A 27,967-nucleotide genomic window follows, 5' to 3' on the forward strand; every position below is an offset into this window, starting at 1 on the left:
CTGAAGACAACAACAGAAAAATTTGTTGTGGACTAAAGTTTGTTACTGAAAGCACTGAATCAACCTTTTACTTCATGGCCTAACTCATCTCATAGCAATCAAAGAGGTAATATTATTCTCAAATTTGTATCAATTAACTACCAGGAACACTGACAATTTAAGGCTGATTTTTCCTGCAGCACTGTAATCCAATGTTACTCACGAAATTTGTATATGTATTAAGAAAATCTATATCTGCACAATAAAATCCATAAACTAATTGGGGTGTGTTTACACCTGACTCAATATTGTTTGTAGAAGTTATAAAATACAACTGTGCATACCCACTTCAATATCATTTTATTGTAACAAACTGACACCATGACAAACTTGGCAAGACAGCTGCATTTCCTTCAGTGTCATTTCCACTCTGGTGCCTATAAATGCATGTTTTAACACATTGCAAAATACTATAAAATGAAAAATAAAAACATCAGAGGAGATATTTTAGATCTTTAACAAGAAGCACATAAATTAGGAAATAAATGGTGTATAAAACTACACAATTTATGAACAATATATTTTAAACTTTTTAGTCTAATCGCACCGATTTTAATACTAGGCAGTTTCTATTCTTTTTTTAGTGTTAACAGTGTAACACTTCTACACCGGCAACATACACAGCCTCACATACATCATTCCACACAGCAGCAACAATATTAGTATCACATCACTTTTACAAATCTACATCATGGTTTGTTCCCAAGGTAGTAATTTACTTCTTGTTTACAAAATCTTCTCCCTTCTGTATGTTCTTCTTTAGTTCTGGTATTGCTGCCTTTAGCAGCTCACTCTCGAAGTCAGACAGCTTCCCAAGACCAAGGTTCTTCTGTATACCACCAGGCTACAAAAATAATTTTTGACTATATAAAAAAAATCAGAATAGGAAACCACAACTGATTTGTTAAATTAGTACCCATTAATTGATGTACCCTGTGTATTCTATTCATTTTGTTATACTGATGGACTTTTACTCACCCCAAGAAGTAAAGGTGTTGCAAAGTATTTTGCCTCTGTAACATTTGATCGGACATAGGCACATTCAACGATATTTTGTTCTCCCTTGAGGGCTCTGATCACTGAAAATGCAAAGCGAGCACCTGCATATGCCATTGAAAGTGTTGCTGAACCAGCACCAGCTTTTGCTTTCACCACTTCTGTGCCAGCCTCCTGAAGGATAATGTAATAATGTTCATGAAAAACACAGGGTGACAATAGTTGGCAGGCCAACACGATTCATGAATGCCCAACAACAAATTGCTTAGATTTGGCAGAGAATTTAAATTTTAATTAATATTAGATAATTCCTTCACAAATTATAATTAATCTCATTTCTCAACTTTTAGTGAAGTTTAGTCATCTCAAGGCATGCTGTTCTGCAATCACTGTATGCTTTTATAATTTCTTTATAGTTTTCTTTAAATTTTTAATGAATTATGAACTAACAATATGTACAATAAAAATTAGCTGTTTTTCTTTATTAAAATGTGTGTCCTTTCACAGCTTCATACTTTAATTACCTGTATTCTTTCAGTAAGAGCTTTGAGTTTATCCTTTGGGAAGTCCACACTGGGAGTTGCCTGAGAGATAAGAGGAATGATAGTGACTCCAGAGTGACCTCCCACCACCGGGATATTCACCTTTGTCGGGTCCAGACCCTGTTGTAAAAGTTTCAGTGTTACACTTTCGAGTCATAGCTTTTCAACAACACTAAACATTTGTCATAACATAAAAATGTTGGTAGGAACGTTTGAGATTCTATGCCTTAAATATATTATCCTGCATTTCTGTTTTTAACATACTATGAATTTGTACAGAACTGGAAAAACATGCTAGCTGTGAATCATATGCTCTATTTACACGAAGACTTAGATGAAAGACTAGAAAAAACTAAAAATCATCAAAATGAAATTAAAATAAAAAAAGAAGGGACTACAGGTGATTACATCTGCATTAACAGCAAACATTAAAAGACTGCTAGCTTCTTCAACACATTGCTTTCTCTATCATAGTAACACAGAGTCTGGAGGAAATATCAAGTACAGTGAAGTAGTCTTTTACTCCAGGAAATGTGCAGTATAATTCCTTTCAATCAACAACTCCTAAATTAAAAATGTTCTTAATTTTTGTATTTGTGTGTGACTGCTGCCATATTATAAACAAAACTAACTAACTTCTTTATTTGACTGCAGTCACAAAAACAATTATATACAAGATTTAACTGTTGCTGCACCTTAGATGCATTAGAAATCAGATTACAATATCAACAGGAAATAAGTTATGATGTACTGTTTTAAATTCTCTTAAGACCCAAAAAGGAACATGCTCTAAAAGAAGTTGATGCCTGAGTCCACAATCACTGTAAATTTCTAAAATGAAGCCATTTTCCTGTTCTTTTATTTTGAAATAAGCATTTCCACTTCATTATTCACCAATTACCTTATTTCAGCACCTTTGGCCTTCTCAAGGTACCATTTATCTGACTAAGACTACCATGAATATCATACCACACCTTTTTTTAACTGGCTTCTTGATAAATTTTTGTTTTTAATATATTCAGACTAAATTAAATTAGATTCTGTCTTACTGATGTTAAGTACTAGGTTAAAAGGGTTAATATTCTACCTATTCTCAAACTTATGGCATTTATTGTTTTATATCTCTGTCTTATCAAAATATAGACAAACAGTAAGAAATGTTCTACATTAATTTCTACCTTCACTTCCTTTTTTGTTTACTATCCAAGACATATCTGTAGTATCACTTTTAATAATAATAAAAATATAAATCTTCATTTGTAAGCATACTCTTTATTGTTGTGTATAACTTATTTACATACTCTTTATTGTTTTTCCTGACATTCCACCCACAGAATTTTAGTTTCTGAGCCATCTTTAACACTGGGCACACAGTACTTTATAAATCATTTCAAAACAGATTCACTTAAAATACTGCCCCAGGCATTAATGATCCACCAGCCCAGCATAGATGCTGAGTGTGTCTGTAACTTCCTCCTCCTTGAATGAAGTGCATAGTCTCCAAGAAGAAACTACTGTAAACCTCTTACAAGTGAACCTTAAAATATCTGTTCACAACAATCATCGCTTGGAAGTTGTGACATCATGCCACCAGGAACTATTATCATGTCTGGGGTATTCTTTCTCATCCGACCCTTAACTTCCTGGATGAGGTACTCCCTGAAAGAATTCAGCACTGTTGTTTGAAGACCCTAGTATTGTGTTCCAAACAACCTTCTGGTGTCAGGTCATTTGACAGCTATCACTTTTTTTAGTATCTTAAGATAAGTACTGCAGATCTTTTTCCTGAGAAGGATAACATACGAAGGGAGGTTTCCATCCATCTGGTAATGCACCCAGTACTAGCATTATTATTGTCTTCTCATTGTCAGAAATTCTTCTCTGAATATTTAATGTCCTTCACATCAATAATAACCCTGGTAGGCCAAAAGAAACAGGTGTGAACGTCATTGCTCATTTTTCGATGTCGTCGTAGTCGTCGTAGTCGCCGAAGTCGGTCCTGAGACTGGTTCGATGCAGTTCTCCGCTACTCTATCCTGTGCAAGCTGCTTCATCTCCCAGCACCTACTGCAACATACATCCTTCTGAATCTGCTTAGTGTACTCTTTGTCTCCCTCTACAATTTTTACCCTCCACACTGCCCTCCAGTACTAAATTGGTGATCCCTTGATGCCTCAGAACATGTCCTGCCAACTGATCCCTTCTTCTAGTCAAGTTGTGCCACAAATTTCTCTTCTCCCCAATTCTACTCAATACCTCCCCAGTTATGTGGTCTAAACTCGTCCATGTTTCACTTCCATACATGGTTACACTCCACACAAATACTTTCAGAAACGACATTCTGACATTTAAATCTACACTCCTGGAAATGGAAAAAAGAACACATTGACACCGGTGTGTCAGACCCACCATACTTGCTCTGGACACTGCGAGAGGGCTGTACAAGCAATGATCACACGCACGGCACAGCGGACACACCAGGAACCGCGGTGTTGGCCGTCTAATGGCGCTAGCTGCGCAGCATTTGTGCACCGCCGCCATCAGTGTCAGCCCGTTTGCCGTGGCATACGGAGCTCCATCGCAGTCTTTAACACTGGTAGCATGCCGCGACAGCGTGGATGTGAACCGTATGTGCAGTTGACGGACTTTGAGCGAGGGTGTATAGTGGGCATGCGGGAGGCCGGGTGGACGTACCGCCGAATTGCTCAACACGTGGGGCGTGAGGTCTCCACAGTACATCGATGTTGTCGCCAGTGGTCGGTGGAAGGTGCACGTGCCCGTCGACCTGGGACCGGACCGCAGCGACGCACAGATGCACGCCAAGACCGTAGGATCCTACGCAGTGCCGTAGGGGACCGCACCGCCACTTCCCAGCAAATTAGGGACACTGTTGCTCCTGGGGTATCGGCGAGGACCATTCGCAACCGTCTCCATGAAGCTGGGCTACGGTCCCGCACACCGTTAGGCCGTCTTCCGCTCACGCCCCAACATCGTGCAGCCCGCCTCCAGTGGTGTCGCGACAGGCATGAATGGAGGGACGAATGGAGACGTGTTGTCTTCAGCGATGAGAGTCGCTTCTGCCTCGGTGCCAATGATGGTCGTATGCGTGTTTGGCGCCGTGCAGGTGAGCGCCACAATCAGGACTGCATACGACCGAGGCACACAGGGCCAACACCCGGCATCATGGTGTGGGGAGCGATCTCCTACACTGGCCGTACACCACTGGTGATCGTCGAGGGGACAGTGAATAGTGCACGGTACATCCAAACCGTCATCGAACCCATCGTTCTACCATTCCTAGACCGGCAAGGGAACTTGCTGTTCCAACAGGACAATGCACGTCCGCATGTATCCCGTGCCACCCAACGTGCTCTAGAAGGTGTAAGTCAACTACCCTGGCCAGCAAGATCTCCGGATCTGTCCCCCATTGAGCATGTTTGGGACTGGATGAAGCGTCGTCTCACGCGGTCTGCACGTCCAGCACGAACGCTGGTCCAACTGAGGCGCCAGGTGGAAATGGCATGGCAAGCCGTTCCACAGGACTACATCCAGCATCTCTACGATCGTCTCCATGGGAGAATAGCAGCCTGCATTGCTGCGAAAGGTGGATATACACTGTACTAGTGCCGACATTGTGCATGCTCTGTTGCCTGTGTCTATGTGCCTGTGGTTCTGTCAGTGTGATCATGTGATGTATCTGACCCCAGGAATGTGTCAATAAAGTTTCCCCTTCTTGGGACAATGAATTCACGGTGTTCTTATTTCAATTTCCAGGAGTGTATATTAGATGTTAACAAATTTTTCTTCTTCAGAAACGCTTTCCTTGCCATTGCCAGTCTACATTTTATATCCTCTCCACTTCGACCATCATCAGTTATTTTGCTCCCCAAATAGCAAAACACATTCACTACTTTAAGTGTCATTTCCTAATCTAATGCCCTCAGCATCACCCAATTTAATTCGACTACATTCCATTATCCTCATTTTGCTTTTGTTGATGTTCATCTTATATCCTCCTTTCAAGTCACTGTCCATTCTGTTCAAATTATCTTCCGGGTCCTTTGCTGTCTGACAGAATTACAATGTCATCGGCAAACCTCATTTTTTATTTCATCTCCATGGATTTTAATTCCTACTCCGAATTTTTCTTTTGTTCTCTTCACTGCTTGCTCAATATACAGACTGAATAACATTGGGAATAGGCTACAACCCTGTCTCACTCCCTTCCCAACCACTCCTTCCCTTTCATGCCCCTCGACTCTCATAAATGCCATCTGGTTTCTGTACAAATTGTAAATAGCCTTTTGCTCCCTGTATTTGACCCCTGCCACCTTCAGAATTTGAAAGAGTATTCCAGCCAACACTGTCAAAAGCTTTCTCTAAGTCTACAAATGCTAGAAACACAGGTTTGCCTTTCCTTAATCTTTCTTCTAAGATAAGTAGTAAAGTCAGTATTGCCTCACGTGTTCCAATATTTCTACGGAATCCAAACTGATCTGCCCCTGCATCTTACCCCTAGTGATATACACCTTTACATTCTTACATTTGTCCTCTAGCCATCCCTGCTTAGCCATTTTGCATTTCCCGTCAATCTCATTTTTGAGACATTTTTATTCCTTTTTGCCTGCTTCATTAACTGCATTTTTATATTTTCTCCTTTATCAATTAAATTCAATATCTTATGTTACCCAAGGATTTCTATTTAATCTCTAAAAGCTACCCATTCTTGTCAATCGTTCCCTAATGCTCTTCCTGAAACTCTGTACAACCTCTGGTTCTTTCAGTTTATCCAGGTCCCATCTCCTTAAATTCCCACCTTTTTGCAGTTCCTTCAGTTTTATCTACAGTTCATGACCAAAAGATTGCGGTCAGAGTCCACATCTGCCCCTGGAAATGTCTTATAAAACCTGATTCCTGAATCTCTGTCTTACCATTATACAGGGCTATTACAAATGATTGAAGCGATTTCATAAATTCACTGTAGCTCCATTCATTGACATATGGTCACGACACACTACAGATATGTAGAAACACAAAGTTTTGTTCGGCTGAAGCCGCACTTCAGGCTTCTGCCGCCAGAGCGCTCGAGAGCGCAGCGAGACAAAATGGCAACAGGAGCCAAGAAAGCGTATGTCGTGCTTGAAATGCACTCACATCAGTCAGTCATAACAGTGCAACGACACTTCAGGACGAAGTTCAACAAAGATCCATCAACTGCTAACTCCATTCGGCGATGGTATGCGCAGTTTAAAGCTTCTGGATGCCTCTGTAAGGGGAAATCAACGGGTCGGCCTGCGTGAGCGAAGAAATGGTTGAACGCGTGCAGGCAAGTTTCACGCGTAGCCCGCGGAAGTCGACGAATAAAGCAAGCAGGGAGCTAAACGTACCACAGCCGACGGTTTGGAAAATCTTATGGAAAAGGCTAAAGCAGAAGCCTTACCGTTTACAATTGCTACAAGCCCTGACACCCAATGACAAAGTCAAACGCTTTGAATTTTCAGCGCGGTTGCAACAGCTCATGGAAGAGGATGCGTTCAGTGCGAAACTTTTTTTCAGTGATGAAGCAACATTTTTTCTTAATGGTGAAGTGGACAGAGACAATGTGCGAATCTGGGCGGTAGAGAATCCTCACACATTCGTGCAGAAAATTCACAATTCACCAAAAGTTAACGTGTTTTGTGCAATCTGACAGTTTAAAGTTTATGGCCCCTTTTTCTTCTGCGAAAAAATGTTACCGGACACGTGTATCTGGACATGCTGGAAAATTGGCTCGTGCCACAACTGGAGACCGACAGCGCCGACTTCATATTTCAACAAGATGGTGCTCCACCGCACTTCCATCATGATGTTCGGCATTTCTTAAACAGGAGATTGGAAAACCAATGGATCGGTCGTGGTGGAGATCATGATCAGCAATTCATGTCATGGCCTCCATGCTCTCCCGACTTAACCCCATGCGATTTCTTTCTGTGGGGTTATGTGAAAGATTCAGTGTTTAAACCTCCTCTACCAAGAAACGTGCCAGAACTGCGAGCTCGCATGAACGATGCTTTCGAACTCATTGATGGGGACATGCTGCGCCAAGTGTGGGAGGAACTTTATTATCGGCTTGATGTCTACCGAATCACTAAAGGGGCACATATCGAACATTTGTGAACGCGTAAAAAACTGAGTTTTTGTATGTGTGTGCAAAGCATTGTGAAAATATCTCAAATAATAAAGTTATTGTAGAGCTGTGAAATCACTTCAATCATTTGTAATAACCCTGTATAATCTATCTGATACCTTCTAGTATCTCCAGGCTTGTTCCATGTATACAAACTTCTTTCATGATTCTTGAACCAAGTGTTAGCTATGATTAAGTTATGCTCTGTGCAAAATTCTACCAGACAGATTCCTCTTTCATTTCTTACCCCCACAATCCATATTCACCTACTAGGTTTCCTTCTCTCCCTTTTCGTACTATCTAATTCCAGTCAGTCATGACTATTAAATTTTCGTCCCCTTCACTATCTCAATAATTTCTTTTATCTCATCATACATTTGATCAATTCTTCGTCATCTGCAGAGCTAGTTGGCATATAAACTTATCCCCTGGAAAATAGTCGTGTCATTTTCTTATATTGTTTATATGACAGCGATAAGCAAGTATATCAATGAAAATAATTTTTGAAAATATAACTGGATGGATGAAGTTAGAGAGCCAGTGGCTTAAGGGCATTGATGAGGTATGAAAGAAAAGGACTGGCAAGGTTTAACAAATGCAGAGTTACAGAAAAAACTGCCAGAACCCCAAGTTAGGGGAGACCTACCAGACAGGTTGAGAAGGACTGACTGACTGTTGGGGACTGTGCCAGCCAAGTTTTGAAGATATGAGAGCTTAAAGGTGGAGGACAGGATAATAAGCAAGACAGATTACTAACAAAACATTGCACATGAGTTAAAGAGTGGAAGCTAAGTGCATTAATAACATGGTACATGTGGGGAGCTGGGGAAAAAATGACAGGTTGAATATAAAAGATATAGAAAACTAAAAGGGTGTGAAAAAATGAACAGTTACTGAGGAATAATATAAAGGCCAACGAAATTTATGTAAATTAAGGCCAGGTGAGTACCAAGAACCCAGAACATCTAATACCAGCTTACCTGCAGAATTTTGAAAAATTTGTTAATGAGGCAAGAATCCAGATGATATGTGGTTAACTAGGCACTGCAGGTCACAACTCATGCTGCAGATCATACTCTGCAACAGGAAGTTGTGTGCTGCCAGATACACCCTCTGTCTGCCCATTCATCGTAACTATTAACCCAGTGGCAATCATACCACTGTAGAAGGCCAAAGAGTGCTTACGCAACACCTGGTACATAACTTGAGATGTTTCACAGAGTGGTACAAAACGTGTTGTTTCACAGGTCGCTCTCTCTTTAACAGTATATGTTTTGCCCGTTACACAGCTGCTATAGGTCATGCTACGAGGGTGTACAGGGCAAGTCTTACAACAGGGACTGTCAAAGGGGTGCTTCACCTAAGCAGTATGATCGCATGCAGGTTTAGGGCTGAAAGTGAGGTCCTTGGATAACACAGATCATTCAGGATGGGTGAGAGTACCTTAGAAGAGAGGTTGAAAATTGTGGCTGATTCTCGTAATGAGTTACTGCTGCTCTGGCAGGCAGTGGTGAAGGCTCGGGGACGTTAAGAAGGTTGGCCAATCCATGGAGAGTTAAAGAGTGGAAAGCTAAGTGAATTAATAACATGGTACATGTGGGGAGCTGGGGAAAAAATGACACGTTGAAAATGCTATGGTTGTTCAGGGAGCTGGCAAGGGACAAGAAGTGAAACAACTGAGGTAGTTTAGGGGGAGGTAGGACAGTTAAATAGTTTTTCATCAAATGCTAAAATGAGCTAGCATTTTGCATCATAACAAGTCCCACACTCTTCTTCATCCCTGCACGCCAGCCAGTACTCACTTTTGATTCTGTAACTCATGCTGTCTTAAAATTTTTCTTTAGCCCCAGCATCTTCATCTTCATTAGGATAATTTCTCGAGTCATCAGGAAGCTTTGACATACTGAGCAACCTGCTGATCCAATAGCTCAGTCCTCCGAAAGTTTGGCATGTAGACAGTTTTCTTTAATTTATTCTTCATCTGACTGGAACTGTGAATTTTACCCCTCTAACACCAAATTTTCTTCTTGTTGCACAGGTGTTTGTGGTCAGTGCTTCATAAATCACCATTAACTTAAAATTAGCATCTTATTGTCTTCATGAACCAACTGTGGATCACTAACTTCTATATCCATGTTTCTCAACAGAGTCACAGCTGTGATTTGCATCCATTATCAATTGCTGCCATTCAGTTCTTACAGTGCTTACAATATAAGCAAACCAAATGACAACAATATGCCGACCTATCACCTCCTAACAGCTGAATTCACAGAACTCTCACCATTTCAGATTAACACTGTAGCCAACCTTGAAATCAACAGTGCTGCAGAACAGTAGCATCTCATTGTGGTGCATTTCAAATGTCCTGTGTGAACATATTTTTGTTAGTATTCATTTGTCTCCTGCACAAATGTATACAACTGTTGAGTATCTGTCCAATTTTAAAGTCAATTCAGTTTTGTCTACAAACTGATTCAGCAAACAGCAGTTTAAATAAGGTAGATGTTCCTAGTCAAAGCACTCTATACACACTCCAATGGCTGGAAGCATAATGGTGACTGGCAACACAATGATATTTGCTACCCACTAACCACTCCTTATCCACATTCGTCCTAGCACTCAGCCAAGATACTGTTACTGGTCTCCCTGTAACCCTTCTGAACTCTTCAAATGAATTCTATGCATGACCTCCATTGTGAAAACTTCATCTGTAAATGAAAGACAGCCTAGCTGATTTCATCTATTACATAAAGTAAAAGCACTGACATCACAAGAAACAGTTGAATCTACAAATTCAAGACAATCATATTTTTTTTCAAATGTTGAATTTAGGAAAAGACCCTGTCTCATAATATGAGCACAAAAATTTACTGTATTGCTCACATGAAAGAACATTCAAAATTCAGAATTGCATAACAGCTTCAACAGCAAATGGTTTGTTCCTGCTGGAATAACCATGAGCTCAAGCCTGAAAGAGAGATCTCCAATTAAATTTGTCAGCAACTTAGTTTCATCATGAAAGAGGACCAGAAGCTCAATTTTGTAATTTCAGATGTGGGCTTACAATGAATCTACAGCAGAGAGGAATTCAGTGGTGTCAAAATGCATGAAGGTTTTAATTGACAGGTATAGTAACAAAACAGATTGTTTCAGAAAACCAGCAATTTGCTCACTAATGTGAGATTTATGTAACAGTGCAGCCTTGGAAAAAAAAAAAAAAAAAAAAAAAAAAAAAAAAAAAAAAAAAAATGTACTCAATGCTTGCACAATTTGAACTTTAACACAATTTTACAAGATGGTTCAACCACACCAATATCAGTACAATTGAAATAATTTTTTAATGCTGAGAAGGTAATTGAAAGTTTTTGTCAAATTCAGTCACACTGATGTATACATTAGTAGTAAATAGTTGAAGTCAAACAATGGAATTTTCAGGTACAAATAATAGAAGTCTGACATGTATGGAAAGTTGTCTTAAGTATAAACACCTGACAAAATTTGATTATGGCACTAATAAAACCCAGATAAAATTATTCAATCTCTCTATAAAAAGTTATGAAACAGATGGAGGAAATTTCATTTCATTTGCAAATGACATTTATGAAAGAGCCAACTTGACGAGTCCTTGTCTACCAATAACAATCACCGATACCATGCACACACAGAAAGCAGCAAAAATAACACACCAGAAGTAATATGGTTTATCAATTGCAGTTTATTGATGAACCATGCAAATCTTTTGGTATCTCTTACACCAGGTTAACCGCAGCTTTAGTTATCCTGCTGTCTCCAAAATTTTGTACAGTTATCAACTACATTAAAGCAGCTTTGAATGCTAAAGTAATAGTAATTCTGTCACATGGGAAACTGTAGTCAGATTGTGCTTCAGTTGCCATTTTCCAAGGCTCAATCCCTGATCTCTGGATTAAACATTTTATTTTTATTTATTGGTTTATTGATAGTGAATGGTATTGTAACTCGGTACAGCAAAACATTAAATATTTCCTTGATTGAGTTTCCAACAAGAATTTAATGTCTGGTAGAAGTCCATGACTATTCAACATCAGTTCTACAGTATCAAACTGTTAGTGTACCGCAGGTGTAAATCTTTATCTACAACGTAAATCAATATCAAACTACTACCTAACCACAACAGTATTGCACTTTGCCTCTGTGGCCATTATTGGGAACACACTATGATGTTACAGGAAACAAAGTGGTGGCCATTGAAAACACATCACACTGCCAATGCTTTCAGGTCAGTTGTGCATATACTGTCAAATGGTTCCACATGTCCTCATGAACTATCAACACCAGTTCAATGTGGTGTCATCCATAATCACAAATAATCACGAGCAACAAACAATACATCCACATTCGGGTGGTAAAGAGCTTATATTCTACATTTTAGAACTTTGCCAGGAAAAAAAATAAACAGCAGGAGAATAGTTTCTTTACATGACTTTGATGAAGTATTTATTCGAAGAAATTGCTTTGAGTCGTATGAGCTAAAGAAGGAAATTCAAACATTGAGACGGTTGCTCATATTTTGAAAAACTGAAATTTTTACGGGAAAAGGAAACATTTCTGAAAGGGACTGAATTTCATTTAAAAATGTAAAAATAAGATAACAATCCTAACAATGTTCCTGTATTGTTACCAAGCATGTGGAATACTTGAGAGCAACCACAAATAATGAAAAGTAGACAAATAGAACAGTACTACTCAGGATGAAACATGGATGTACACACATTATACCATGAAAAAAATGCTAGCAGCATGGAGTTCCCTGTGTGATGACAAACAGCTGTGCAGGCCACAGAACTATTGTCCACAACGGAGAAGCAATGTGTTACACAGCAGGAGTACAGTCTATTTACGATTATAAATCTCAATTCCAAGGTAATCATTATGATACAAATGCAAATTATCACCCCATCTGGTAGTAGTACTATTATTATTTCTTTCTTTTCTCAGACGTTAAGTCTGGTTAAAAATGGAAAGTAATGCGGACCTTGATAAAGCGTCACTTCCTTTTAACTGTACGGTATATGTTATATTGCATTTAGGAACTTTCGGGTGATTGAACAAGTATCAATAATTACGGATTTCTGTAGTTGTATATATAAGTTTGGATGTAGCTGTATTGCATTGATGTACTGGTGGATATTGTGTGGTATGACTCCTGTAGTTGATAGTATAATTAGCATAATGTCAACTTTATCCTGATGCCACATGTCCTTGACTTCCTCAGCCAGTTGGATGTATTTTTCAATTTTTTCTCCTGTTTTCTTTTGTATATTTGTTGTATTGGGTATGGATATTTCGATTAGTTGTGTTAATTTCTTCTTTTTATTGGTGAGTATGATGTCAGGTTTGTTATTTGGTGTTGTTTTATCTGTTATAATGGTTCTGTTCCAGTATAATTTGTATTCATCATTCTCCAGTACATTTTGTGGTGCATACTTGCATGTGGGAACGTGTCGTTTTATAAGTTTATGTTGTAAGGCAAGCTGTTGATGTATTATTTTTGCTACATTGTCATGTCTTCTGGGGTATTCTGTATTTGCTAGTATTGTACATCCGCTTGTGATGTGATCTACTGTTTCTATTTGTTGTTTGCAAAGTCTGCATTTATCTGTTGTGGTATTGGGATCTTTAATAATATGCTTGCTGTAATATCTGGTGTTTATTGTTTGATCCTGTATTGCAATCATGAATCCTTCCGTCTCACTGTATATATTGCCTTTTCTTAGCCATGTGTTGGATGCATCTTGATCGATGTGTGGCTGTGTTAGATGATACGGGTGCTTGCCATGTAGTGTTTTCTTTTTCCAATTTACTTTCTTTGTATCTGTTGATGTTATGTGATCTAAAGGGTTGTAGAAGTGGTTATGAAATTGCAGTGGTGTAGCCGATGTATTTATATGAGTGATTGCTTTGTGTATTTTGTTAGTTTCTGCTCGTTCTAGAAAGAATTTTCTTAAATTATCTACCTGTCCATAATGTAGGTTTTTTATGTCGATAAATCCCCTTCCTCCTTCCTTTCTGCTTAATGTGAATCTTTCTGTTGCTGAATGTATGTGATGTATTCTATATTTGTGGCATTGTGATCGTGTAAGTGTATTGAGTGCTTCTAGGTCTGTGTTACTCCATTTCACTACTCCAAATGAGTAGATCAATATTGGTATAGCGTAAGTACTTATAGCTTTTGTCTTGTTTCTTGCTGTCAATTCTGTTTTCAGTATTTTTGTTAGTCTTTGTCTATATTTTTCTTTTAGTTCTTCTTCAATATTTGTATTATCTATTCCTATTTTTGTCTGTATCCTAGATATTTATAGGCATCTGTTTTTCCATCGCTTCTATGCAGTCACTGTGGTTATCCAATATGTAATCTTCTTGTTTAGTGTGTTTTCCCTTGACTATGCTATTTTTCTTACATTTGTCTGTTCCAAAAGCCATATTTATATCATTGCTGAATACTTCTGTTATCTTTAGTAAAAAACGACAGGTATACGCACGCTCGCTCGCGAGCACACACACACACACACACACACACACACACACACACACACACACACACACACACACACTAGATATATGTTAAATAATTTAGTTAGATGTGAATGTGTTGAGGTGAACTTCTTTAGCCAGAAATTTGCTATTTTATCTTTTCCAGGGGGCTTTCCAATTGTGAGTAGAATTAATTGCTTGGGTGACTTCATGTTGCAAAATTATCACTTCAGGCATCCGCAGTATCATCTTGTATGTGTCTGTTTCTGCTTGTATCCACCGTGCATGCCTGTTATGTTGTACCGGGTTTGACCATATTTTGCTCCAGAAGTGTTCCATGTCTGTTATGCTTGGTGGATTGTCTACTTTAATGTGTGTGTTATCTATTGTCTGGTAAAATTTCTTTTGGTTTGTGTTCAATGTTTGGTTTTGTTTCCTTCTATTTCCACTTTTTTTGTATCTTCTAAGTCATTTGGCCAATGCTTGTAATTTCTGCTTCTTTTCATCTAATTGCTCTATCACTTCTTGTTGTGAGATTTTACCTAACCTTTTTCGTTTTTTTTTCTGACATTTCATTTCTTATAAATTGTGTTAGCTGTCCGTCGTCTTTTCTCAGTTTTTCTATTCTTGTCTGTAGCCTGTGTTGCCATGCTGGTTTTGTGGGTTTCTTCGGTGTGTTGGTTGGTTCTGATCTCTGCCTAGTATGTATATTTAGTGTAGTGAGTGCTCCTATATAAATCAGTAGTTGTAACTCTTCCATAGTTGTGTTTTCATTTATTTTGTTGTGTATGATTGTGTTGACAGTTGTTATTGTTGTTGTTGTTTCAACTTGTGGGTTATTTGGTGGTCTATGCAAGAATGGTCTAATGTCTGTATTTGTGTCTTTGTATTCTATATATGTCAGTTGAAATTTCTCTTCTATAACATGTGTGTCACTTCGTGTTCTATTTGTGCTTGTTCTGGTGGCTGTCTTAAGATGTCGTTTTCCTCTGATTGTTTAATTGATGTGTGTTGGTCTTTGTTTGCTCTGGGATGTTTGAGTCCATTACTGTATTTTCTTCTTCTTCTGATTGCACATTATTTTGTTCTGGTATTTGTTGTACTTGTTGTACTTGTTGTTTGTTGTTTTCTAATTCTGACTGGGGTATCCTGTTATTTTTTATTATTACACGGATCTGATCAGCTAGTCGTTGTTCTGCTAAAAATTTTAATTCTGGGTATCTGGTAATAAATGTTGTGTATACTTGTGATCTGTATCCAGTTGTGTTGGTTCCTAGGTTTGTTGCTTGGTAATAACAGAACATGAGGTGTTGATTAACTTCATCTGACCATCTCATCCTCTGTCTTTGTTTTCCTTCCAGGGTAGTTGCAGGAAGCATATCCTGCAAAACACCTCTATTTGGATTTAAATCCTTTTCCAGTTGGCTAGCAGTGTCGTTACCATTGTGGGCGGGTATAGGGTTCAAGCGTCATCCCCGACCATGACGGCGCTTGTCCGAGGCTTCTTTAGTTCTGTCCTGAACCAAGTAACCACACTAAAAGGGGGGGGGTAGCCCTATTAGTGGTTTGTTCTTTTCGTCACCTTTTACGACTGGCAGAACATACCGGAGGCCTATTCTTTTTTTATTATTATTATTATTCATGATAACATGCTGTATCATACTGGTCAGACAGAGCCCCACTATTGCAACCCTCAGAAAGTAAATGACTGGCTCATTCAGAACAAAATCAGTTTTTAAACAAGTTTAGCGAGAAATCAGCTTACACAAATTGTGTTTTATAGTAAGCTGGAGCCTATTTTTAAAGCAGATGAAGCCTATTTTTAAGGCAAACGCAAACTGCGTAAGGTGGTTTGCTGCTCAGAGGCTCCCATTATACCACTAATCTGAACTGTTTTGAGCTAATCTGGAATACAATGCAACAAAAAAATTCAGACAAACATTTCTTCAAATAATTTAACTACGCTGAAATAACCAAAGTTTTTATCTAAAATTGCTTAACATGATTAGAAGCTTGCATGAATCTTAGCATAGAGAAGGGTTAACAGAACAAGCAACAGAGAATGTAATAATGTTGATCTGTACATTTGAGATTAATATGCAGCACATGACAACAGTTCAAATGGCTCTGAGCACTATGGGACTTAACTGCTGAGGTCGTCAGTCCCCTAAAACTTAGAACTACGTAAGCCTAACTAACCTAAGGACATCACACACATCCATGCCAGAGGCAGGATTCGAAGCTGCAACTGTAGCGGTTCCAGACTGAAGCGCCTAGAACTGCTCGGCCACACTGGCCGGCCCGACAACAATGTTATGGAAACTGACTGAGAATGAAATTTGAATGGGTTCCAATTAAAAACACAGCAAAGAACTTGGCACCTATAGCTTGTATGATGGACCATCCACTTCTTCACTAATAACCAAGGTTAGCGCAGTTGTTAATCACTATAATGTAGTCTTACCATCCTTCTCTCCACAACAGTGATCGCCTGGCAACTCCTGATAAGCTTACCAAAATGTATTCACCCCATGTGAAATAATACTGCAGTCAACTTATTGCACATTCAGAAGTACTTATCTCCTTTTACACAGTACCATAACTTTCAATTACATAACTGCAGTTTAGTTTAGCTCTACTGCAAGTGTAACAAAAATATCCTTTGATTTCTCTATAAGATTCTGGACATAAAAACATTTGTTGTCTACACAACCAGTTATTCCTAGCTACCATGGAATGTTGTACAATAAGAGTATTTTGAATCTTGAATCTGGCAACAAACCTTGGCTTCTGCAATAAAGGTGTTTGCTCGTACAACATCTAAAGTTGAAACTCCAAACACCCTGTTGGGATCGTAGACTCCCGCTTTTTGTAGAACTTCTGAAGCAATAGGTACAGTGCTGTTTACCTGCAATAGGAAAGTAATTTTAATATGTAAAAAAAAAAAACATGCTTTGTGATAATGTGTTTGGCCATTAAACATGCAGACACAATAGATGGGAAGTGTATTATGATTATCCTTCATGAAACTTGCCACTGTCAAAGAAAACCAACAATTAAACATGTTTTGTGTTAAAACAAGCTTGATTTTTTCTTTGTTTAGATTTGTGCTTCATGTTTGCAATTGCTACTAAAAAGGAACAGCTTCTAGACAACAAATTTTATACAAATATGAAGATAATAAAAATGTACCTGTTCAATAATCAATAATCTGATGCGTCAATCAAGGAAACAGAAAATTTTCAACTTCTTTGAGTCTAAAACTGAAATTTTAACAGTGCTTTCCTGTAATTCATGGATACACATTACATGTATGTATCTCTAACATAGATACTGAAATAATTCCTAACAATGGGTTTCAAAGCAACCTAAAATTCATTTTACACTCTCTTGCCTCTCACCTTTGGCCACATTTTTTTCAGTATAACCTAACAACTTTACAATTCTGTAAGTTGTTGTTGTTGTTGTTGTTGTTTCTGGACCTACGCAAGAAATCTTTTCACAAATGACCTCTATGCAGGAAGTAAGTTCACCTCTTGATCGACAGCCACAACAAAACTGCTGCTCTTGTGATATCAGTGAGAAGATTAACAACTCACATTTTAGTGTATTTTTAAACACTATTTAATCCTAAATTGTACAAGAGCAGAATGAATAAAATATGGAGTTACTAAAGACAGTCTGACCAATGGTCTCAGCTTATTAAACAATTATTATGGCCTTAAATGGTGTTACTTACAGATAGTCTGATTCCATGATTGCCGAGATAGCAACAAGAAACAGAAGCTGATATTTAAGGCACAAGTTTGGATTATTTTATGAATAGCAGAAGAGTCAAAAGAGCAGCAGCTATCCAAACACACTGTTTTAATTCCATTAACACTGAACTCCAATTACCACAAGGTCAAGTTATGTTTTGCTTTTAGAGCTGCAGAATCACAAGAACTTTAACAACATGTGTGGAAAAAACCACTGTATTACCTTCTAAACCTCCAAGTGTCCAGATGTAATAGGCAAGAGAGAATTCTAGAATATTGTGTCCATGTGTGTTGAAGAGACAGCTACATGTTGGGCACAAATTTATTCACAGGGAAGCAATTTAAAATTGGATAAACATTAACAGGCTTTTACTCTTTTGTAAAATTGGACCTGTCAGTTACTTTCACTCAATACTACAGATTATTATGAATGACCAAAGTGGTTTTGTTGTGTTTGGCCCAATACTGCAAAATTTTTGCCTCATCAAAAAAAATTAAGTTTTGTTTCATTTACAAGTTTTTGCTCCCTTCCACTACAGTATAGCAGCAGTAGTTTACACAGACAGTGATAAGAAATATTAAAACTGTGCACCACACTGGGACTCCAATCCAGAATCTTGCACTCTATAGTCAGTGCTCTCACCAATACCTATCCAAGCACAACACTTGGCCTTTTAGCCTTAGTTCTGTTAACATTTCTTCTTCTTCTTCTTCTTCTTCTTCTTCTTCTTCTGCACAGATACTTCTCCACAATCTGCAGGAGTTGCACTTGGAAGAGAGGATATCAGAAGGAAATGGCACCAGTGGGCAACACTTTAAACTGCCTGACCGATTAAAAGTGTGCTGACCAAGTCCAGCTATAGTGAGATACCAATTCCAGCAACAGCCCTCACAATGTGGCAAAGTCCATCCTTTCTCACAGAGAAGTCCATCCTTTCTCACAGAAGTGCTAGTCCAGCACACAAGGCAGCTTCTGTGAAGTTTGAAATGTAGGAGACTGCTTCTGATAGAATTGATGCTATGAGCAGAGATCATGAGTCATGGATGGTCAGAAGGTAAGAACACAGTCATTCAAATGCAAGGTCCAAAATGGACAAGGCACTGTTTTATTGTACCTTGCAGTTTCAAAAAAGCAAGAACTTCTCTGCAGATTAAAAGATGAAAAAAATTTACATCATGTTTGGACAACATGAATCAGTTATAACAAGACATCACTTGAGAAACTCTCTTTCATGAACATCCATTGAGAGCTAACTTTATATGTCAAGAGTACATACACATTACAGCCATAGATACATCTCAGCGTAAGCATTTAATTCGCACAGCACACAGAAGTCGCGAAACAGAGCTAACTGCAAATTGAATACTGAACAACATTTAATTTGAATCTAAGAAATAACTTCTGGAGAAGCAACATTTCAGAAACAAATACAGTGATCAAACAAAGCAAATACCTGTGACAAAAAATCCTGGCATTATAATGCAGCAAACATGGAACTCACCAAAAGTTGAAATGTCCTGGTAATCTCACCATTTACAACTTATGCCCTCTCCTCTACATGGAACAGACTGTGTAAGCAAACAAAAATTAATCCAGCAGCCACAGACTGGTAAAACTGACATCAATCAAAAGTACAGTTTGTCAACAACCTATTTCCATCCCTATGTTCATGAATCCGTAACTGGGAAGCCAATGAAACAGTTATAGTGGGAACAATGATCTGAAATTAATTTCAAAGCAGCTGGAATACTGATTAACCCTCGAATTTTTCTGTGCAGTATGTGAAAGTGTTTTGTACCGAAGCTTGGAGAGCATTCAGACTGAAGGTCAAAGGCAAAAAATTAGATGCTTAGAAAGATTGTTGGGCATTTCTCTAGCTGACAGAAAAGTTCCACAATATTAATGTCTAAAATACTGTTATGGGACATATGTGAAAATGACTTAACCATGGTACCACTCTGTACCTCTGCAACTGAAGGCGAGATCAGTATCATAATATAATGAAAATACAAGGGTAATCCCAAAAGTAAGGTCTCCTATTTTTTTTTTAATAAGTACATAGACCTGTTTATTTCTACAATCTACATCAGTTTACAGCTTGAGCATTTAGCTATTTTTCGACAATCACCATTTCTGTCCGTGCATTTTTGTAGACACTGTGGCAGGTTTTGTATACCCATGTCATACCAGCTCGCTGCCATACTGTTCAGAAGTTATGAACCTCTTCTTTCACCTTGTCGTTGGAGCTGAATTGCTTTCTGGCCAAATGTTCTTTTAACCTAGGGAACAGGTGATAGTCACTGGGCACAAAGTCAGGACTGTAGGGTGGGTGGCTGATTATGTTCCACTGAAACTGTTGCAGCAGAGCAATGGTTTGCCGAGTGATGTGGCGGCGAGCATTGTCATGGAGAATGTGTACACCCTTACTCAACATTCCTCTTTTCCGGTTCTGAATTGCCCGCTTGAGTTTTTTCAGAGTCTCACAGTACCTGTCAGCGTTAATTGTGGTCCCAGCAATTCAGCTCCGATGACGAGGTGAAAGAAGAGGTTCATAACTTTCTGAACAGCATGGTGGCGAGCTTGTATGACATGAGCATACATAAACTACCACAGCAGCTACAAAAATGCATCGACAGAAATGGTGAGTATGCCGAAAAATAGCTAAACGTTCAAGCTGTAAACTGATGCGAGTCATTGTAGAAATAAACATTTCTATGTACTTATAAAAAAATAGGAGACCTTACTTTTGAGATAACCCTCGCATATTATTGACAACTCAATTCTATGATTCACACTTCAATCTCATTACTTAGTTGCAATAGATACCAAAGTAGTGTGTTTTGTGTTACCTCTAATGCAACCTAAATCTGAACTGGAGGCATATTTCTTGTCAGATTATGCTAATAAGATCATGTCTGCAGAGAACTTATGGTGGCTTCTTGTTGTGGTCTCCTGTCCAAAGACCCATTTGATACAGCTCTTCATCCTACTGTATCTTGTGCAAGTCTCTTTCTTAGAAACTACTGCAACCTACAACCTCCTGAATCTATTTACTGAGTAATCTCTTGGTCTCCCTCTGCTATTTTTACCTCCCCCCCCCCCCCCCACACACACACTTCTGTACAATACTAAATTGGTGATCCCTGATGTCCAAATCATGTATTACCAACCAATGCCCTCTAATCAGGTTGCACAACAAATTTCTTTTCTCTCCAATTCCATTCAGCATCTCCTCACAAATTATATAACCTACCCATCTAATCTTCAGCAATCTTCTGTAGCACCACATTTTAAAAGCCTCCATTCTCATCTCATCTTAACTGTTTATCAGTCATGCTTCACTTCTATACATGGCTACACACTACATACATATGTCTAAAAATACTTCCTAACACTTAAATCTGTATTCGACAATACACAGAAATGCTGTTCTTGCCATTGACAGCATGTTTTATACTAACTCTACATTGGCCATAATCAGTTATTTTGCTGATCAAATAACAAAACCCATCTACTTCTTTAAGCGTCTCGTTTCCTAATCTAACTCCCTCAACATCACCTGATTTAATTCAATAACATTCTATTATCCTTGTTTTGCTTTTGTTGATGTTCATCCTATATCTTCCTTTCAACACTATCCATTCCAACTGCTCTTCCAAGTTCTTTGTTGTCTGATACAATTACAATGTCACTGGCAAACCCCCAAGATTTTTATATCTTCTAACTAAACTGTAATACCTACTCCAAAGTTTTCTTTGGATTCCTTTACGGCTTGCTCAATGTACAGACCGAACAACATTATGGATAGGCTGCAACTGTCTCACTCCCTTTTCAACCACAGCTTCCCTTTCGTGCTCCCTTACAATCAAGATATTTGAATGAATAAAAGTAATTTTACATTTTCATGATCTTGACAAAAACTAAATGAATCACAGTGAAATCAGATACTCACTATAGGACTCTATACGACAAGGCTAATAAGTAATACACCTCTCAGTAAAATCATTGGTCCTTTTGACATGGTCTTTATTAAACAAATTTACCACAAATTATGTTCCTCTTCCTGTTTAACTTTGATGTTTCTGTAATGCTTTATATACATGTGTTATACCTGTTAATATCTAAATTACCGAGAGAGATGGCACAGTAAAGGCACCGCTTTCTCATTTGGGACAACAGAATCTCACATCCTAATCCGGCTAACCAGTTCTACGTTTTCCGCAATTTCCCTGAAATAACTTGAGGAGAATGGTGAGGTTCCATAGTGCATCGACTATTTCTTTGCCCATCCTTCCCCCTAGCCAAGCTTGTGCTCCATTTCCAATGACCTCGTCAGCAATAGGGCATTAAATTCTAGTCTTCTTCCCTTCCAAGTATATAATTCCATGAAATATAAAGGTACTACGAGAATGAAATGGGTTGTGAGTGTTGCATGAGTTCAGTTTAAATCATAGTCTGGGACACAATTTTAGTGCATATGACAATTTACTATAATTTTAGTTTTTGCTTGAACTACAAATAGTTACGGATTAGTATAAATATCTCGTTTAACTTCCGATAAATATCTGATTAACATTTTCATTCCACACCTTGATAAGACTTAAGAAAAATAAGGAGGCAATACTTTGTAATAAAAGCAGTATGAGCCACGGCACCAATTAATGTAGTGGATTCACATTGCATTTTTCACAGTAATAATACTCACAACATGTTCATGATCCAATATTTGTTTTCTGAATTCATCGTTTAGTTTTTGCGATGAAAACTGCATTAAATATGGTAGAAAGTTGAAAATTATGTTGCTACACTACAGTTGAATCTGTTGCTAGTACCTTCCTCTAGCATTCACAGTTGTTTAAGCACAGAATTAGGTACAGAAGAGGAGACCACAAAGGCAATGTATCTTCAGCAAAGAAACAAATCATTTGATATTTTAATCATTTATCAGCTTGTTAATTGTCTCGCTATTCTCCCCATAGAAAGGAATTTATTTACAAATCAATGGAGATGATGATTTTGTGTGTGCGTGGTGCACATATTTGTCACACTGATCTACTGGGAAGGAGAAAAAAAATACAAGCGATTTTCAAATTGCAACCAGTAGCTCATATTTATACTATATTTTGCAAGGACAGTGAACTTGGCAGTGATTAACAGCACAGCTTCAAGGAAGTTAGTGAAGTCAATTAATTTGATGTCATGAGAAGCTTGGCTACATTCACCAAACAGTTCAAATAGTTACTCAGGACGACACAGAGATCAGATTACTGACATCTCAAGATTCACATTTTAAGTTTGGCCTGATATGTCCAAGAGAATTGTTTCTTGTTATGTCATATAACTTATAAACTTTTCAGATAACTAAGAATACTTTATCAATATTTGAACTAGATCCATACATTAATTCAGTTTGGTCACATGATCATGAAGTAAAGCAGTAAATCTTTTCACCTAAAAGGCACACCATAAAAGACAGAAGGCAAGACCTTCCAGAAACTAAATCAACTCAATTTTGGGAAAATGCTACTTACATGATGTCAGTTACTTCTACTTACATGATGTCAGTTACTTCTACTTACATGATGTCAGTTACTTCTACTTACATGATGTCAGTTACTTCTACTTACATGATGTCAGTTACTTCTACTTACATGATGTCAGTTACTTCTACTTACATGATGTCAGTTACTTCTACTTACATGATGTCAGTTACTTCTACTTACATGATGTCAGTTACTTCTACTTACATGATGTCAGTTACTTCTACTTACATGATGTCAGTTACTTCTACTTACATGATGTCAGTTACTTCTACTTACATGATGTCAGTTACTTCTACTTACATGATGTCAGTTACTTCTACTTACATGATGTCAGTTACTTCTACTTACATGATGTCAGTTACTTCTACTTACATGATGTCAGTTACTTCTACTTACATGATGTCAGTTACTTCTACTTACATGATGTCAGTTACTTCTACTTACATGATGTCAGTTACTTCTACTTACATGATGTCAGTTACTTCTACTTACATGATGTCAGTTACTTCTACTTACATGATGTCAGTTACTTACAGGGTTTGAAATGATGCCAATAATAGCTTTTGGACACACTTCAGCACATGCCTGGGCAAGGTCTCTCACAATTGATGCATTTGTGTTGAAGAGGTCATCTCTTGTCATTCCGGGTTTCCTTGGTACACCAGCTGGGATGATCACCACCTCACAACCTTTCAGAGCATCCTGAAAACATACTGCTATCAGCAGGCATCTAAAGCAATTTCAACAGTACTGTTAAGAACACTGATCAGTTTAAATTTATATACCATCAATCACGTTGTTATTGCCTGGGTCCTATCTTACTGTTTAAATTCTTTGTAGAACAAATTCTGGACAGACACCTCTGAGCCTACACACAGTGTGCTGACCTCTTCATGCAACAGTTTTGTGCACTTGATAGTGACTGCACTGTCAACCACATACTGTGAGGGCCATTCTGAATTTGGACGAAGTGGGATATTATGAAGTCCTGAATTGTAGAGTTCGTATATTACTTTAAAAATCTCATTTGAGGAATTTAATTCCGGTATTGAACAATATATATTACGGTGTTCAGACAGAGATAACAACATCCAACTTCGGCAAATACTCTTTTCCATTGTTAAATGCGTTGCTGTGACGATTCAACTATACAGAAATTAACGACACGTATAACATCTGTTTGTATTTCCTAAATGGTTAAATTGCCAGATGGCAAATAAGAGTTTTCAAAGCGCTGCACACAAGCATTACCTTCAGCTGATTGGAACCATCATAGCCCTTTACTTTAGCTGGCGTTTCAATGTGACTTAGGTCGGCTGCAACTCCTGGAGTGTTTACAATATCGTAGAGAGATAATTCTGATACGAGAGGAGACTGTTTCATTAATAATGACAGAGGCTGGCCAATTCCTCCACTTGCTCCTAGGACAGCCACTTTAGTATGTCTCTGAAAAGAAAGAAAATGTTAATTTGCTTTTTTAACATATTCCAGAATTAAATTTTTACACAAGTCATATTCTTAACCGGTAGGAACGACCCACACGTCGTAGAAATACACCATTTAGAAACTATGCATTCATTTCTCACCTGCGACGATGTGGATATACTTCTAACACCATTTTGCAAAACTGACACGGTCTGGGGTCTCACTACGCGAGAAAACATTCTCTTTCTTACTTCTACGTAATTCTACACTCGCCCAACTAGTACAGCCGACGACCTTGCAAGGAGAAGGGAGTGAAGCCTACACGCAAGCGTCGATCAGAATATCGTTCGACATTCGATTGTTGTCGACAACGAAGTAGACAATATAGGAAATAGCGATGGGCGAACTCAGCTTACCGAGTTGAACGTTTGCATAAACCGAGTTCTAACCGAGTTGGTACGAAAAAACTGAGATGACTTTCAACGTCGTTCATTCTTTCGCGTCTGTGCAGATTACGAGTCAGTTCCGTTAACCAGCCTGCGCTCTGGAGTTTCCCAAGCAGTGGTTATATATACAGGGTGGTCCATTGATCGTGACCAGGCCGAATATCTCACGAAATAAGCGTAAACGAAAAAAACTACAAAGAACGAAACTTCTCTAGCTTGAAGGGGGAAACCAGATGGCGCTATGGCTGGCCCGCTAGATAGCGCTGCCATAGGTGAAACATATCAACTGCGTTTTTTTTAAAATAGGAACCCCCATTTTTATTACATATTCGTGTAGTAGGTAAGGAAATATGAATGTTTTAGTTGGACCACTCTTTTCGCTTTGTGATAGATGGCGCTGTAATAGTCACAAACATATTGCTCACAATTATAGACTGAGGTAGAAGTTCGGGTTGGTTACACCAAACAACACCATTTTAACAGTAGTTCATTTATTCACCTCTTTACACAAGCAAGGCTTATAAAGAACTGACATGGCGGAACTGCACTATTAGCTTAGTTGATGATACTCAGATCGATGCTGATGTCCACCTCATCGGCGCCACATAGCCCCCCCTCCCACAGTCCGGAGTACTCTTGAGAGGCCCAGGGGGGGGGGGTGACAATGGCGTCGGCAGGGGTCGTCTGCGGGGGAGCCGGACCACAGTCAGCTCGACAGTGTCGTTGGGGAGCTTTGTGGGTAGGTGTCGTGAAGGAAGGTTCGGCCACCGGACCTGGAAGTCGTTGAAGCGAGCCGGGCGTCGTACTGGGCGTGCCGGTCGTGCGGCGACTGGTAGGCCGGCGGTTTGCGGGTGGAACGGAGCGACGACGACGATGTCTCCGGTGGGCGTGGCAAACACACGAAGCATGTCCAGGTCGACGTCGGGCGAGAGGGGAACACATTTCACCAGGTGGCAAGGAATGGCGGAGGTTGTGTCATGAGCACTGGATGAAAGGAAACACACGACGAACAGTGTTTCATCGCGTAGTATTATTGAGATGTCGTGGACTATGTCCGGGGGGGGGGGGGGGACAGGCACAAACACCTCGAGCGAGGGCACGTTCAAGATGGGGGGGCGTGAGAAACCTCGACAGAGCGAGGCAGGCGATGGTGGAAAGGTCGAAGGGACGGGCGTCCGTTGTGCATTGGTGAGCTTGCGTGAGAAGAACTGCAGAGGCGAAGTCTGGCCGTCGATTGTCCGGCTCAGGACAGCGCCGATGGCAGTATCGCTCGCGTCTGTGGTGATGAAAAGCTGCACATTGGGATGAGGATGTGCGATGGTGCGGGCCTCGGCAAGAAGATTTTTGAGGGCAGTAAAAGTCAGTCATAGCAGGGGTCCATGGAACGGGCCGAGATCCAGAAGTGTTGGTGTCTGCCAAGGCATCCGTCAGTTGAGACTGAATCTACGCAGCCTGAGGTAGACGTCTTACGAAAAACTGAAAACTAGCAGTACAGGTGATTGAAGGATGGAAGACACCAAGAGGGTGCACTTGCCTCCCCCCTGGAGTACAGCGTTTTTATTCATTGCAGAATTCTCACACACTTGTAGAAGTAATTTCCGTAATTCTGCAGAACCTCTCGTTTAGCCAACTGTAGCGTTGTGTGGCTGATCGCAGGGAAATAATATAGGGTGGCGCATGGAAAACCGGCCCCGAGTACAGACTGCTCGCCAATTACGCACGATTTGTTACCGGTTACGAGCAGATACAACAAACAGGTAAACATGTAATAAATAGGCAGTGAAGAAATAACAAATAAGCTAATGCAAGCAACAACTGCGAAACAATAGACGACAATTGCGGGGGGACAATGGGCAGTCCAGTACTCGGGGCCAATTTTTCGCGTGCCAGCCTGTACCACTGAAATAATATTGTAAAAGTTATCATATTCTCTTTACAAAATATGACAGCAGACATTCGATTATGGAGCTCAGGCTTCATTCGGTTGTAAGTCGGTCTGCCTTCCACAGCAATGAACATTTCGTTTTATCTTGGATCAAATAAGGACGGAAAATAGCCGCTCGTCTGTGCCGTACTGACTTCCTTCACTGCCTTCTTCGAAATATTGTTGTGGAGTTGCTAATGAGGCATTTCACTGCTGTCGTGGAACCGAATTCCCCGTCACAGTTTTCTTACTGTAATCAGCAATAGCTAAAGGTAGCGCTTCCTAGAGCAATGTTTTGTTTAAGAGGATACCATGTGCATTGCGCTATGCCTTACATTTTTTCTGCTTTATCACTTTCGAGAAAGATTAGCCAAAGGTTCTTTATGGCTGGTTCATTTTTGTTTATAACCAATAGTATTCTCATTTCTGATCGTTTCATACTTCAGATTTTTCTTTTTCAATGTCAGTTTGACGTTACTAGTACTTGATAAAAGATGTTTCCTAAATATTTTACTGTTTTATTTCCTAAGTTAATGGTCATTTTCTTGAATACATGTTAAATGCTATCGTAAAATGATATAATGTTAGATCGTCAACTTGAGAAATGCGTCATT

At 39.1% G+C, this 27,967-nt stretch overlaps 1 protein-coding gene across 1 annotated transcript; it reads right to left on the reverse strand.

Annotated features, from left to right (window-relative positions):
- Nucleotides 1-322: 322 nt before the first annotated feature.
- Nucleotides 323-25,304, reverse strand: LOC126100289 (malate dehydrogenase, mitochondrial). The gene is made up of 7 exons (XM_049910896.1): nucleotides 25,145-25,304; nucleotides 24,810-25,004; nucleotides 24,093-24,260; nucleotides 17,039-17,164; nucleotides 1,560-1,697; nucleotides 1,018-1,209; nucleotides 323-883 (listed from the first exon to the last, which is right to left on the reverse strand). The coding sequence occupies exons 1-7, from the start codon at nucleotides 25,220-25,222 to the stop codon at nucleotides 755-757; spliced, it is 1,026 nt and encodes a 341-aa protein (XP_049766853.1). The 5' UTR covers nucleotides 25,223-25,304; the 3' UTR covers nucleotides 323-754.
- Nucleotides 25,305-27,967: the final 2,663 nt, after the last annotated feature.

Source organism: Schistocerca cancellata, chromosome 9 (genome assembly GCF_023864275.1).
Source record: "Schistocerca cancellata isolate TAMUIC-IGC-003103 chromosome 9, iqSchCanc2.1, whole genome shotgun sequence".
NCBI lineage: Eukaryota > Metazoa > Arthropoda > Insecta > Orthoptera > Acrididae > Schistocerca > Schistocerca cancellata.

Coding starts and splice junctions, on each gene's coding strand:
- LOC126100289 (XM_049910896.1), bottom strand. CDS start 25,222: ATGTTTTCTCGCGTAGTGAGACCCCAGACCGTGTCAGTTTTGCAAAAT. Junction 25,005..25,144: donor GTATATCCACATCGTCGCAG/GTGAGAAATGAA, acceptor CTTTCTTTTCAG/AGACATACTAAAGTGGCTGT. Junction 884..1,017: donor CAACACCTTTACTTCTTGGG/GTGAGTAAAAGT, acceptor TTATTTTTGTAG/CCTGGTGGTATACAGAAGAA.